At 53.0% G+C, this 15,366-nt stretch overlaps 5 protein-coding genes across 5 annotated transcripts; 4 read left to right on the top strand and 1 right to left on the bottom strand.

The window, feature by feature from the left end:
* Positions 1-1,597: 1,597 nt before the first annotated feature.
* Positions 1,598-3,548, top strand: J4E90_010955 (uncharacterized protein; the record flags this gene model as incomplete). Its single annotated transcript, XM_051440467.1, has 3 exons — positions 1,598-1,723; positions 1,776-1,871; positions 1,923-3,548. The coding sequence occupies 3 exons, from the start codon at positions 1,598-1,600 to the stop codon at positions 3,546-3,548; spliced, it is 1,848 nt and encodes a 615-aa protein (XP_051285669.1).
* An 821-nt stretch (positions 3,549-4,369) lies between these two features.
* J4E90_010954 (uncharacterized protein) lies at positions 4,370-6,839 on the top strand (the record flags this gene model as incomplete). The annotated part of the gene is made up of 4 exons (XM_051440466.1): positions 4,370-4,573; positions 4,777-5,646; positions 5,697-5,954; positions 6,129-6,839. The coding sequence occupies 4 exons, from the start codon at positions 4,370-4,372 to the stop codon at positions 6,837-6,839; spliced, it is 2,043 nt and encodes a 680-aa protein (XP_051285668.1).
* Positions 6,840-7,840: 1,001 nt separating this feature from the next.
* On the top strand, positions 7,841-8,599 carry J4E90_010953 (uncharacterized protein; the record flags this gene model as incomplete). Its single annotated transcript, XM_051440465.1, has 1 exon — positions 7,841-8,599. The coding sequence occupies one exon, from the start codon at positions 7,841-7,843 to the stop codon at positions 8,597-8,599; it is 759 nt and encodes a 252-aa protein (XP_051285667.1).
* A 269-nt stretch (positions 8,600-8,868) lies between these two features.
* On the bottom strand, positions 8,869-11,088 carry J4E90_010952 (uncharacterized protein; the record flags this gene model as incomplete). The annotated part of the gene is made up of 4 exons (XM_051440464.1): positions 8,869-10,207; positions 10,262-10,660; positions 10,716-10,937; positions 10,988-11,088. 4 exons carry the CDS (start codon positions 11,086-11,088, stop codon positions 8,869-8,871), a joined length of 2,061 nt encoding a protein of 686 aa, XP_051285666.1.
* A 1,972-nt stretch (positions 11,089-13,060) lies between these two features.
* On the top strand, positions 13,061-14,850 carry J4E90_010951 (uncharacterized protein; the record flags this gene model as incomplete). Its single annotated transcript, XM_051440463.1, has 4 exons — positions 13,061-14,340; positions 14,391-14,427; positions 14,548-14,609; positions 14,670-14,850. 4 exons carry the CDS (start codon positions 13,061-13,063, stop codon positions 14,848-14,850), a joined length of 1,560 nt encoding a protein of 519 aa, XP_051285665.1.
* Positions 14,851-15,366: the final 516 nt, after the last annotated feature.

Here is a 15,366-nt window from a genome sequence, read left to right as displayed (position 1 = left end):
CCTTGGGGCTTGCGCGTCCCGTCATCGAGGCGTCAAAAGGGGGGATTGCTATCGGGGGTTCTGTGGGTGTTGTCGTGGATTACTATTCAAGGCGCGTCGCGATGTATGTAAGCTGCGCTATCCTGTTGTTGCCGTCAGCCTCAGAGGACTGGCTTTCCTCAGTGAACGCCACACTTGACGTGCAACACCGAGTTCGAAGGACTGGACGTGCGATCGATCCGTACCGCAATACGATGCAAACGCCGGACGCCTGACTGCCCATGGAATAGGATTCGGTCGAGACTTCTGGTGCCTGAGTCGTGGGCACTGTTTTCATTTTGGGGTCCCCACCTGCATTGGTCTGGCTTCTTCTGCGGCCTTCATGGCTGCATCTTCACCTCAGTGTGTTGTTTTAGAGGCCCCTGGGCGTCTCGAACAGTTGGAGTGCCGCTGCTTCCGTATCCGTGGACTTGAAGACGCGCGGCAGGTGAGCAAGGGGTCGTCGTCTGGAATCACTCTTCCCTCTGCCTGCGTCTTTCTGTTGTTGAGATACACCATGTTCACCTCTTCTTTCGAGGCTGTCAAGGGGTGATGAAATGAGATGGGGCAAGAGGGCAGTACGTGGTGTAGAAACGTGGCGGAAAGTCAATGGCGGCTTCCGCTTCGACACAAACGGCAAGTGCAGTCCCCGACGTCCTTGCCTCGACTTCTACTGTATCGAAAAACTCAGCTCTATCCTTTTCTACAACTACCCCCAACTTAATCCAAGGTTTTTAATGTCTTTCACTCCTATTCAAGTGCCCACACCTCTCTTCATCCACTTCACCATCCCATCTTCGCATATTGGCCTTTGCTTCATTCCTACATGACCCTCACTCGGCATGCTCTCATATTCATTTCTATTTTCTACCGTAGGGTGCGAAGTCCTTGAATCCAGGCATGTCAGGGTCGACATGTTACTGCATCTCCATGGGTGTGGTGCGAAATGCCCCTGTGGAGACGACCTCCATGTCAGTCCACACTGTCTTGAACACCATATTCGCATGCACTGTCTACCAACACCTTTACTCACCCCGAATTCACGATGGCGGAGCATTGTTGCCCTCCCGGTTGTTTCTTTGCCGGTAGGACTGTCACAAGGCCCCGATTCCGCCACAGTGAATGCTCGCGCACAAGAAGGTCAATCACGAATCACAAGACCAGGTTCCCAGCCTTCTTAACCCTCTCCTGCTCCATTTTTCCTGCCTGTCTGACGTTAATGGCTCTTCTCGCCGCGGTGACTGGCGTTTAACGGCTGTATCTACGGATCATTTCGTCATAACTCCCCCATTCACTAGTATTCACTTCTGTCAACGACGCCAAGAACCCTACATCGGTCAAGCGCGATTTCATTAGCGTATACCGACCTGGCTGCCTTCCTCTCTTCTAACCAACGCTTCTCCTTCTCGATACCAACTCTCTCTAGTACGAACTGCCTCCGCTGTATATTGGCTTCCCTTCTTGATCTACTTTCCCCGATCCAGACAGCCCAGCAGTTACCCAACAGTTTCACAGCTTTTTCTCAATCATTTCCACCTACACTTCATTCAGCACATCCACCCCCACCAACTTCGCCGCCATGGCCTCCATCCGCGAGACCATCCGGAACGGCGCAAGCTACCTGGTAGGCGTCATTAGAGAGAAGGCGCAGATCCAGTACCAAGAGGTATACCTGAAGCTCGAAACTCATGCTCGCGTATTCAAGGTTTGTATGTCCCATCCGACAACATCCAGACTACGACTAACCATGGACATAGCGATCTTTCCAGAGGCCAACCCCCTATATCGTCGCAGCAGGACTCAACAATGTCCGCGACAGCAACACGCGTACAGAACTTCTGCCGCGGGCCAGGGTCAGTAAACGTACTGTTAAGACCAAACACAACCCAACTAAATCGCCGAAGCAGCAGCAGTCCTACCACGCCGTCGCCACAGGCCGTATTGCGAAGCCCAAGCGAGAACCCCATCCCCGAGAACTGGACCCTAAATGGTACGATATGGCCATGAAGCGGAAGTCCGCAGAAGAGTTCCGCGAGCGCGAAATGCGTCTCCGAGAGAACGAGCGAATGGTGTTGAGGGAGCGCCAGCAACTACAGCGACAAAAGCGTCGTGCTCCGTACGACCGAAACTCCATGGGGCGCGCAACCGGTATCAAGGATAAGCGTCCCCGGTGGACGTCGCAGCCAGCACTCCCGCCGCCAAAAGCTTTCAGCAACTTACAACATCCCGCCGAGTTCTACGAGAACCAGACCTCCGAGGAGCGTAGGGCGTATGTGCGTGAGAAGCTGACCAACGTGCTCGGTGAGCAAAAGATGAAAGAGCCCATCCTTCCTTCCGGTCACAACCCCATGGAACCCGTCATCGCCGAGCACAACCAGCGCATGGCCACAATCAGCCTTCTGAACCAGTTCGAAGCTCACAAGGCTGATGTAGAGCGCCAGCACCACGAGCAGATACGTCTAGCCCGTGAAGAAGAGGCCACTCGACTCAAAACACAGATTCTCCTTGGTCACTACAAGGACGTCTACAAGGGTCGTATCAACGTGCTAGCATGGCATACCGGCCACATGCTCGAAGGCATCGACCGACTTGAACATCTGCTCCAAACCGGAGAACAGTGGGAGGTGGCCAAGGTTGTGCAAGTTCTGACCCACCAAGTCTTTGAACCCGTCAAGCGTGTGCTTGAAGAGTTTGACGCTGATATCCCTCTGGATCCGGATGGCGCCCAGAAGCTCAAGGAAGCATGGCCCATGGCTCGTCTACAGGGACTCTATGACTTCTTACTGGGCAGGTCCAACAACCTGGATTCACAGACTATGCGCATGGCTCAGTGCATTGAGGAGATCCTTCGACGCCTGAACAGCCCGACGGTATTTGTCGACCCTCTTGCGCCCAAGCCGCAGCCGCTCAATGACTTCCGCCAGAGCTACGGCTCTACAAACGTCAACCCACAGACAAGCTCTGCTTCTCAGTCTGACCAACCCCTCCCTGGCGCAGTTCCACCCCCCGCAGGAGGATGGTCCTTCCGTGGCCGCGCCTCCACTTCCGGCCTCGACCCCGACGCCCCCCAATTCACGCACGCCAACGCCACTACCTCCGCACCACCCGGAAGCGGCATCTCAAAACTCATCGCCGCAACCGCCTCAAACGCCGCCTCCAAAGGCACCAACCCCCAAATCCCATCCATCACCATCGAGCCCGGCGACAGCGCCGCACGCACCTCGGTCCTCCAGTACATCAGCACCGACAACATGGTCCTCCAAGCCGAAATGGAAGACATGTTCCGGCACGCCGAGCCCAAGAACAGTCGCCGGCGCGCTGTCACCGAGTGCATCAAGGGCCTTGTTGATGCTGCGAATGGCGAGGATAAGGTGCTGGGTACGATGGATGCGACGTATTATCGCGCGCAGATTGAGGAGTGTGTGAGGAAGATTGATGGGCTGGCGAAGAGGTATAAGGAGGTTAAGGAGACGAAGGCGCTTAGGAAGCTTTGTGGGCTGGCGTTGAAGATTTGGGCGATGCATGGGTGATTGGTGTTAGCGAGAGATGAAGGAAGTGGTCTCCTTGCTGGATGCCGATCCGAAGCTCGACTCTGATCTCTTTCGCTGTCATGAGACACTTAGAAGGATGACGAGAAGTACCGGAAGCTGTCTTCCTCATGAAGTCATGACTTCACGACACCACGCCTTACGAAGCCAGGACTTTCATATCTGCCTTTTTTCTCACGCGGTACCGAGCGTATCCAATCATGCATTTTCAGCGCGGGAGCGAGTCTTACCTTCCTTGTCTTTTTGATAGTTCTCTTTCTCGATTGTATTGTTTCCTTATCCTTCGAGACCTACCGCGGTCCAGAAGCAGATAATCCATACGTCAACTACGGCTACGAGCGAGATAGACGAGTGTGAGGGTGTCACAGTTCGCTGCCACTCGTAGTGCATAGGCGTGATAGTTGGTAACTTAATATTTTCAATGCATCTTTGTTTCTTCTGAGTCGCGGCCATGGAATGTCGAGGTGCTCTGTGGTGATGCGGTTGGTAATGAGGGATAGGTGTCTGCCTCAACTTGATGTGTGGATCACATGTCAGAGGCTTGTGAGCGCCCTACCGTACATCTGGGTCCCACGACGACGTCCTGCAAAACTTCCAGCTGAGCAAGGTTATTTCCTGTATCCCAAATTCGCCGCATTGAATGATCATTTTTTTGACGACGTGTATGGCGGAGTGAGGATTGGAAGCGATGCGGTTGGCTGCACTGAGACGGAAGCTGAAGACGCGCTAGCAGCCCGGATCCCGGTCGCGTTCCGAAGTAGCTTGCTTGAGCGCCATCCTTCTTCCAACAACTCCATCGCGCCATGAACAGCCATCCTTCGCCCATGGAGCACATGGACGTCGAGAGGAGGTCGTCGTCGCCCAAGCGCAAAAAGGTCCGCCAAAAGTACGCGCCCAAAGCATGTAAGTTGCGACACTCGCTCTGGTTCGGCGCATCTCGAGCTTCCTATGCGGCATTCCGATGGTTCCGTAGTGGTTCGACGCAGCTCGCGCGACAGGACGACGAGGTTATGCCATCAGCCGGCTGACAGATTGTGCAGGTGTATCATGCAGGCGATCCAAGCTCAAGGTATGTACGCTCTTTTGTATATTGGCTGCCTCGGTCACTTCTCTCGCGACTGCATCGCGACTTCCTCATGCGACAGCGTCGCTTCCGCATCTACGAACTCTACCAGCAACAACAACGAGAGTCAACAACTGACGTCAACAGTGTTCCGGCGAGAACCCATGCCAGCGATGCATGGATAACGGCAAGCGATGCTTCTTCTCTGAAGACCAGACGGCCGCCGAAGCCCTGCAGAACCTCAGTCGACCCACGCCTGCCCTCCATACACAAGCCTCAAATACCAGCGCCAACGGCAACGGCCACAACGTACCACGAAGGAGCTTGATGCCGTCGGAAAACGGCACCGAGCGGAGGGCGAGCGACGCCAGCACACGCGGTATGACCATGGAAGCGCGCATGGCCCGAATTGAGGCTATGATGGAAGCTCTCATGCGCGACCGAGGCCTGACCATGACGCCAATGGGCAGTGTCGAGCGCGAAGAGAACGGTAGCGATGCCTTCAGAGGTGACGTCGCGTTGTCCGTCCCGCCGCTTGACCCCATCAACCCAGCTCTCGCCTTCATGGGACAGCCCTCGCTCTTCTCACAAGAGTCGGCAGACCCAGCAATACCCGGTGCCCCAGGCGCTGGCTCCCCTATCAACGGCGACCCATCGCACCTCGTACAAGTCGGCAACAGGAAGCTACCCTTTCCTAGCCCCGCCGATTACCAACAGTACCTAGCCTCCTTCTTCACCGACATTCACCTGTCTCATCCGTGCATAGATGAACCCGAGTTCCGCAATCGCAGCCAACACATGCTAGCAAGCACGACCATACCATCAGAAGATCGTGAGTTTCTCGCGCTGAACTACACCATCTTCGCATGCTGCGACATACTCCTCAATGTCGCACCCATCGACACTGGCAAGCCTAAGGGCTGGCGTTGGCTTGAGATGGCTGACGAGCTCGTCGACAAGAGGTCGCTACTAAGTGGAAGCGGCGATCTGACGCTGATACATTGCGTTCTATTCCAGGTACGGGTTCAAAAGCTCTGAGCTTGATGCACATAGACTAAGAATTGTAGGCTATTTACTACCAATACGTAGACATGCCCGGTCCAGCTTACAACACCATCGGTGCCGCTGCAACACTCGCCCTCCAGTCCTCCTTACATCGGCAATCTACGTGGACAAATATCACGACTGTTCAAGCATATGAGCGCATCTGCACGTTCTGGAATATCTTTGTCCAAGACCGATTTATCTCGTTGACGTGTGGAAGACCATATAGAATCCACGAAACCGACATTCAAGTCGAGGCACCTGTGGATCTGTCACAAAGGGTAAGTAAAGCCCCAACTCGTACTCTTCCCCACCCTGAACAGGTCTGAAGACTACATCAAGATGAAAACATGTAAGGTGGGTGTCTTGACGTCGATTTCGCCTCCAGGGTGTTCAGTTTCTTCCTGAATTGCCGTGTCCGCCTCTTCCTACCTCCTCACGCTCACGTTATATAGGCCAACCTCCACAAACCTGATGATAGTGATGACCCCAGGCCTTTCATCGATCACTACATTCACTACGTCATTCTCTGGGCGCGTTACGCCAGCAACGCTGTCGACGGCCGTAGTCTCGATAGCACGACCCAGGACATCATTGATAGGCAGATCACCTACTTTCTCGACCACGACTTACCAGAACTGGAGATGCCATCATACGTTCAGCGGGATGAGGCAGGTGACCCAACGCTGAAGATGTTCATCAAGCAGAAGAAGAGAGACTTCGTTCTTTGGGGGCTACGTTCCGTCATAATCTCTCTGCAATACGACGATAATCACGCTGAACACCTCCGCCAACTTGCCGGCTTCAGCCTCACCCATTCGACATTCTTTACGCGGGAAGTTCGTCAGCCATTCAGCCTTCGGCATCGTATGATAACGTCCCTGTCGAATGCACTTCTGGTATTTTGCTCTCTTCTCGTCCGCGACTCTGCTGGAAGGACGCATCCCCACACCGAGGCCCACATCGAGGCCTTCCACCGCGCTAAGGGCATGCTACATGACTTGGCCTTTAGTCAGCCGTATGCGAAACGCGTCTTGTCTGATTTCGAGAGCATTGTGCGTGTGGTGGAGGATTGCCTTGATGGAAAAGATGCTCCAGAGAATGTCGCGGAGCTGTTTCCTTACCAGTCTTCGAGCGCTGACATTCGTGGCGTATTGTGGTTGTAGTGCACAAGAAATGAGGGGGGAGGTGGCGTTTTTCTGGTTGCAAATGTATTTTACTCTGTGTACCAACGGCCTGCATAGATACCCATTGCCCTCGTACGGGCTAGGAGACGGCGTTTAGGGTCATTTTATTTTCATCATCTTAATCATGCTCACACTTCACGGTTGCTAGCCATATACATAATCGTTATCTATCGCTGACTGGAGAGCAAAGACGACAGTTGCTGCAAGAAGGGTAATAGGCTCTGACAACACGCCCGTCAAAGGACAACGAGCAGCTCTTAGGTGTAGTATAGAAGACACATCTCACGAATTTCAAGGCGCGGTAGTCTCCAAACAACAACAAGGCCATGGCGTGCAGTGCTCATCTTCTGCTCTCAAGTGCAGATTGGTGAGGTTCTTCACGGCGTTGACGACTAGAGCTGAGCGCGTCCTCTTTCAAAACTCGGAAACGAAGCACTGGATCGGTGATGCTGGAGGGAGATACATGCAAGGCTCATGGGCATGAAGAGGTTATATGAAGGCGATTAGTCATTGCGAGAATGTGATTTGGAAGGTCTGCGTAGTACAAGCAGAGGTGCTAGCTTGTTGTGGAAAGTGTCCAGTGCGCCTACACGGTCGATCACGTGCCAGTGCTGTTGCCTGGAGAAACTTGAAGAATAACAAACGAGAGCTAGTGTCACGCTTTTCATTTTCTCAGTCGTACCGAGACTCTCCCAGTTAGGTACCGTCCCCACATTGCGACACCTTTGGAACATTTGCGGCGCAGCCCGTCAAGCTCGACCATGGATAGGGATTTCGTCCACCGGTAAGTAAGCGCTATCGAGACTAAGAAAGAACCTGCTAACCATCCGTTAAGCGCTCTGCGGAAACGAGCATTGTTGCATCACGTTTACACTTCACTCATCGAAAGAACAACGGCCCCCACTCATGAGAGTTTTCTGGCCAGACTTCACGAATCTGTCGCGATCGATAACGAAGCGAGAAAATTCTACAAAGAAATCATGACGTACATAGCGATCCACGCGAAGGCAGAATGCATGACTCTGTCCAAGATGATGCAGAGTAAACTACCACGGGAACTACGCGATATGGTATACGCTCATCTACTTCCGCGGAAGACTTACACCACGTGGGGCCACCTTGGCAACCTTTGGTGGCTGAACTCGCTCCAGACGACCAGTTACGACCATCTCTTCACACATGGATACGTTCCGCTTGATACCATGAAAGAGATTGGCGAGATGTGGTACGAGGTATCAACCTTCATGGTCCCCGGCTTCCCTTCAGGACGTGGTAGCAACCCTTCAGGACGTGGTAGCAACCCTGAAGTTGCTTCACTAGGCTTGGACTTCCTCCTTCAGGACACATTGGGCTTGGACATCGATGTGCACCAGCACGTCAAGCATATCTACATTCGCTTCGATTATGTCGAAGGCGTCGATGAAAATGTTACCCAACTTGACGCTAATCTCCGGAGACTGCTCCCACTAGGAGTCAATGCGCGGGTCGTTGTTTATCTCCAATGTCTACACAGGCCCTCCTCGACGCTGAGACGGCAGCAAGTTGTAGCGCTTGTGTCAAAGCTACAGTCGATCTTCCCTGTCCTGGAGGAACTCGTCGAAGGAGGAAAGAGGGTTATGGTCAACGTGAAAGGCTATAATGTGTTCGATGTCAAGGTTGAAAGGCTCAACGCGCCGACTTGGATCAGTCAGTTGACCAAAGTTCTCTCCGACGAAGATTTACGTGTTCTATGGCCGTAAGCCAAAGAGACGCACCGGGATGCACTTTGATCTCGCAGCTTGTGTTGAAGAGTATTGAGGTTGCGTCACATAGGAGTGGAAATCTACCAGTCCACATTGGTACCGAGCTCGCTGGGATTATTGCATTGTATTATATAGGAGCAGGCCAAAGTCCAGCTGTAGCTGTCTTGCAAATTCAAAACATCTTCATTCACAGCATCCAACACTGCTATCCTCATCACACCCATACTATCGCGACGACATGAATCACACATCCAGGCTCCGTCGCTCTACAACTTCGCCTCCCTTTTCAGGATCGGATCAACCCACTTCTTCCACCCCTGCTGTACCCCAGCATTCTGCCACGCTTTCTGATTGATAGGCAACTGCTCGACCCATCGCATGATGTTCTCGTATACATTGCCGTCGTACATACCCAGCGCACTGCAGAGACTGGCATCGGAAAAGTCCCACGCGTCCATCAGACCAACGGCCTCGGGCAGTAGCTGATCGAGCAAACCGTTGACAAGATGCCGGATAGTGTCGAGCTGTCCCGAAGTGAAATACGGAGAACGCTCGTCAGCTGTCTCGATGAAGGAGACTGCGTCGACGGTACGTGGGTTTATAATCGTTGAAAGGGCGTAGAGGGAGCGCATACGGTTTAAGACGATGCGTAGGTAGTTGCACGTAGAGTCAGACAGGCTCGAGATGAAGTCGGTGAATGACTTCAGAATGAAGTACTCAATATGGGCCCGCGAGGCGGAGATGAGTAGCATCATGTGCTCGTTCCACGCATCCGCTGGCAACTTGCTTGATGCGCGAATTGCCGAATGCGCCTTTACAACCATACGGTGTGCACGGTCGCGATAGATGGCGAGTTGTACCTTAGGGTCGAGAAATTGCGTTGCGGATGCGCAGCATGGAAGTTTAGGGTCTTCGATATCGGTCAGGTACTGCACGTGGGGCTCGATCGGCTCGCCATCTTGTAGGCGGTCAAGTTGCTTGAGGAGATGTCGTCCGAGTTGTTGCCACAGAACGTAGTTCTCGCCCTCGAAGGTTGCTCCACCGACCAAGGCACCGACGATGTCTGGCAGGCCTGAGATAGACATATAACTATGACCGCCACATAGTTTGCGCGCGTCTTCGGCACCATCAGCAGCCTCAGACGTGACATACGCCTTCATTCCAGCAGTCAATGCGTGAACAGCCGGCAGAAGAGAATGATCGTTCTTGCTCTGCATCTCCCGTAGTTTGTTATACTGTTCGTCGCAGACCCGAGACCCGAAGAACATGGCGTACGTCTTGGCGATCAAGCTCAAAAGACGGAAGTGCTGATGCTTGTAGTGCAAGATGCTTCCTTCGGTGGCAAACGCGTCGGCAGGTCCGAGGCCTTGCTGTCGTACAACAGAGTATCGTGTCGCAATCGTCAAAGCTTGGGCTAGCTGAACCGTAAAGACGCTGGGCATCCTGCCGCGGACGAGCAGCATGACGGAGTACGAGAGCTTGGCGCTTATGGGGTCTTTGGTGAAGGTACCATCGGATGTGAGCTGGCTGTGGGCCATGAGCATCTGCGATCGAGAGATGCGAACGTTGTCGAAAGAGGCGAAGCCATTGTCTGCTTCGTTGTAGCTAGATCATGGTCAGAGACTGAATTCTGACGCCTTCTGCGATCTCCTTACTTACCCAAGCTTTAAGCCGACATCGCCCATCTTCACACCTGGCATTGGTGTGCCGTCCTCGACTGAGCGAAGTTGTACAAGAAATATATGTGGGCCGTGGTCCTGATCGCCAACAATGAGTCGAGCCATGACAGTGCCGTGTGTGGTCGAGAAGCCTAGCCCTGCAGGCCAGAACTTTGTCGACGAGATTGTTGGCGAGTGAACGACGAACTCATCGCGATTGGGGTCGAAGGTGGCGGTCGTTTCGATACCTCGTACGAATGAACCATGACCAAGCTCGGTTTGTGCGTATGTACCAAGTATCTTGCCGGATCGAGCGAGCGGTAGCCACTTTGCCTTTTGTTTCTCAGTACCGTTGTGCTCCATCCCGGGCTCGAAGAGGATGGCTTTGTGGCCGAAGGGGCTGTTGGAAGTCAGTTAGTCAGTCGTGGAAGATTCTCCTGACTACTTCCACATACCTGGCGTTCATAAGATTGTATCGCGGCGTAATCCACACAAAATGTTCATGGTCATGCTTGAGCATATCATCCAGACACGCTTTTCCCATCTCAAGACCTTGCTCGAACAGATCTTCGCGTGAGGTCTGCGCGTAGCATCGAGGGAGCTTTGCATTGTCGTCGGTGCCGATTGCTTTCTCAACTCGCTTGAAGGCGGCCCGTCGCTCTTTGACAATTTTCTCACTGCAGATGGGTCAGCGAGGAGGTTACATAGGCTCACAAATTGTGCTCACCTTCCCCAGAGAATGCACGTAAGCTGAAACGTATCGAAAGAGGCAGAGTCTCTAGATTTCTGCAACAGCGCGCTCTGGGCATTTGCTACCATATTGACCATTGTTGCTCTAAATGTATAGACAACAAAACGTGAAAATGAGAGGCGAAGATGCGGGGGCGAAAACTAGTGTTGAGGGTGACCCATGAATATGACTATTTAAGACGTGTTGAGCAAGCCGAGATGTAGCAGTCTACTGCCGGGTGAACTGGGCTTCCCCCATTGATGATGGTGTGCCTCCCATAGTCTCTCTGGGCAGACACGTAACCCGCGCTTGCCATCCTCCAAGCCATATGTCGCCGTATTCTCACCCAGTATGAACCATATCTGCATTTACGCGGCGTAGAAGTTCAGATTCAAAATTGCGATTGGCCAGATCGTCCAGATGTCCTCACGGAGACATGCATACATGGTCCTTCCGTTTGCCAGATGCGAGATACGAATCTCCATCTAGATTCTAGCTGATACGGCTCCTCCACTGTATTGGGCGATCCCTTGATCTCGTGTTTCATAGCTTTTACTCGTACAGTTGGGATTGAACACATTCCAGCAATGCGAGCCCATAGCCCCGGCTGTGGTTTTCATTTGAAATCCAGCTGAACGTGTGTGATGCTACTCCGTATCGCACGCTTTCCTAGAGGTCGCATGTCGGCCAGTCAATAATATCGAGCTCTGGAACCGCAGGACGCGGGCCGTGATTGCAAGGGCGGCCCTTGATGGCGCCGCCACGTGGGGAAAGTCCTCATCTTCCGATGCCATATCGAATCGCGTTCGTTCGATGTTTGATCCTCCTCGGAGGGGACGTGAATTGCGATGCTATTCGATGAGATTTCTTCGATCAGATCGTAAGGACGTGGAGCGCGTGAGAACGACTAGCAGATGATCCGCTCCTCTAGCATGCAGGTGCTTGGCTTTGACTGATGTTGTGAGACGCATTGGCATAGTTTGACGGGTCGGAATCCTATTCTGTGGTTGGAATGAGGCGGCGTAATGCCTACAGCTAAGATAGCAGCAATTCTTTAGGGGTGCACTCCATTGCGCTACTAGCTCCGCGTCCGCCATTGCGAAAGCTGAGTGATATGTTGGTGATCTAGGCTGGGATTTCGAGAGATGTTATTGCGGCTTCTTTGTTGATCATCCATATCGAATGCAGACGTGCGGAGACTGACGGATGTGTAGATGCTGAGATCATGGTGTTCTGCGGTGAGATGACGGCGGGCAGAAGTGGGTCAAGCCCTTTCGGGTTAGCACGCCATGCAACTTGCCGAGGCGACACGTGCAGAACCTGTGAAGCAACTGCCGCGCATTTCCATGCGTGCATGCCAACTCTGGCCATCCCTTGCTCTGCAACAACGATGGTCGTCGCGCTGCTTTCCGGTTTTGTCTGCAGTATGCCTGACCCCTGGGATGAAAATTCGCGCTGGCCCTCCCGAAAATCGTCGGCGATACAAGCGAGCCTCTTCTAACTTCTCGTATGCGGCCTGCATGTAATCAGCTCCGCATCACCGACTAGAACTGGCCTGGCTCACGAGTACTACGCCAAGCATGTCTGTAAGCAATGACTACTAATAAGAAGCATTCTCAAGACTTTAGCATTCTTACTCATCAATCGCATGCGGGTCGCACCGTTTCCATCTTTTCTCCGGCATTTGCCCTGCCCAGTCTCGGATTTCGGGCTTAACGATTATTGGTTCTAGGCGCGTGGTACCCGCCTAGGATGTGTGGCAGCTCTTCAACGTTCATCATGATGACGCAGTGGTGTATCTCTTCCTAACGCTTTTGCGGAGCTTGCGGCATTTTCATTCGTGGATCCAGGTAGACCACGTGCTGGCACGATGATGTACAGGGGTTGCCTGCAGTACACGTTATGGCAGATCAGTATAGCCCATTATTAAGTATCAGTCACCTTGAGGTCATGACATAACGCACATGGGCTGGCGCGTCCACTCCACAATGCGACAGTCGCGCGCATTTGTAGGGGCATGCATCCCGAGCCTCATGCTAGATCAAACTTCCCCAACTCCACACTACGACCATGGCGCCCGCTGAACCCAACGCAAAGCCTTTCGAGCTCTTGACAGCCGAAGAGCCGAATTTCCCAGAAGAGCGAGAAGGATGGAAAGGATACATCGAGTGGGAGCGATACCCAGAAAAGAAGAAGCAGGCGGCAGAAATCCTGGCGAAATATGACTTCCCCGTACCTCCCGAATTCCAGCTGAAACCGCTGCCCGATACCAACCCGGTGCTTGAGGGTGTACGATGGAAATACTACCACTACGCGATGGGCAAGACGCTGAAGGACATGCCGGCCGACTCCTGGGAACACGTTAAGAAAGAAAAGAGCGAGGACATGGTCCATGTACTGCAATTCCCTTACAACGGAGAGCCGGAGCGCAAGCGCCTTGTCGAAACCGAGATAACCAACAACAAAGACCACTTTGTGAGAAACCACGGTGGCATACCTGAGATCGACCCGGAGAAATACTTCTTCGAAGTCGAGGGTCTCGTCAACAAGCCAAAGAAGATCACGTTGAAGGAGCTACAGGACGAGAGTATCTTCCCACGCATGGAGACCTGCGTTACTCTTCAGTGTAGTGGTACGCGCCGTATCGAGCAGATCCATGACTACCCTGGAGACGGAGACGAACTCATCAATGCGCCGTGGGGAGAAGGTGCCATTGGCACGGCCCGTTACGTGGGCGTCAGTCTCAAGAAGGTGCTCAAGTACTGCGGACTAAAGCCGGAAGGAAAGCACGTCGAGTTCTTTGGCGCCGACACCTACTTCAAGAAGGGTCACGTATACAACTACGCTGTATCAGTACCGACTCGCAAGGTGAAGATCAACGAGGTCATGCTGGCGTGGGAGATGAACGGAGAGCCACTACCAGCCATCCATGGCTTCCCACTCCGTACCGTCGTTATGGGCTACATCGGCGCCAGAAGCTGCAAATGGCTCACTCGCATCAACGTCATCGACCAGCCGTCTCTGGCTCCCGTTCAAATGAAGGAGTATCTCTACTATACTCCGCAGAACGGCAAGCAAAACGTCACATACAGCAACGGTTTCAGTATCCAGACGATGCCTGTTGCGAGTGCTATCATGACGCCTGTCGACAAAGACGTCATTGTACACGATGGGAAGATCCGCATGACTGGCTGGGCATACAGTGGAAGTGGCTGGCCGGAACGAGTCGAGGTCAGCAACGATGGTGGCGGTGTTTGGTATGAGGTGCCATACGAGAACTTGAGCAAGAAATACTACCATGCCTGGCGCACGTGGTGGGTCGATATTCCAGTCGATGCTGAGGGATGGCTGTAAGTCTATTGTCGTTGGTAGTCCTGCGACAAATGCTAACGTTGCTCAGTGAATTCTGCGTGCGTTGCTGGGATGACGCTTTGAATGTAAGCAAACTTTAACTCCCGTTGCGAAGGTCCCGCATATCTTACATCGTGGCTGTTTCGATGTGGCGTGGCAAAGTCTCGCTGTGACTACCAGACAACATCTGCTGACCTTATACGCAGACGCAACCCACCTTCGTGCGAAGTGCATGGAACTGGGATCTCCACGTGACATCCTCATGCCAGTAAGTATCTCTCGTCTAAGCGATCTTGCATGCTCGATAGCAATACTAACGTTGTGGTAGCCGCGTCAAGCTTTACAGCGTCAATCGCACCAAACCCGCCACGATGAAGCGTCTCAAGCAGCTCGAAGACCATGGTGCTTCGATTCATCCTATCACCAGGCCTTTGCCATTTGACCTCGAGACCGAGGAGGAATATCTTGAAGAGATGAAGAAGCGTGGAGGTCGCGATCCGGAGGAGTAGGTCGCTGGAGAAGAGTTGCTTGGTCAAAGTGACTACGCGAGTCGGGTTCGAACAAGCCTGACGTTACTGGATAATAGGATCGTTTTAATAGCCGGTTCATATGATAATGCAATGAGTAATACCTCTTCCCCGAAGAGCAGCCGTGATTAGTGAGGTACCCGGCGGATAGAGGTGGACGCAGGCGGCAGCATATCGCCACGTCGTATCGCCAGTCTACTTGAGCTTTCCCGGTCTCGGAGTGCATGCAGTAAAATGTGTATGAGGCACAGTAGTTCCGGGGATTAAGTCTAGTTGGTGTTGGACTGCGGCGCAGTTGAGACATTGCCCCACTGCGGGCGGGAACGTGATCACGAACCCTTTGAAGCGGCTCTCTTGTCGTGTCACAGTCAACGACAATGCCCATTGTTGCTGTTGGTTTTTTGTAGTCTTACATCGCAGATTTGTTCTGACGTTGTAACGAAGATCTGAAGTTCGCAAGACCATAGCGACAAACCATGTCCAGTCTGCCTCGCCACG

This window comes from Alternaria incomplexa (genome assembly GCF_024043165.1).
Source record: "Alternaria incomplexa strain BMP 0042 chromosome Unknown scaffold_31, whole genome shotgun sequence".
NCBI lineage: Eukaryota > Fungi > Ascomycota > Dothideomycetes > Pleosporales > Pleosporaceae > Alternaria > Alternaria incomplexa.
The sequence above is the reverse complement of the archived record's forward strand: the minus strand, read 5'-3'. Positions and strand labels throughout refer to the sequence as shown.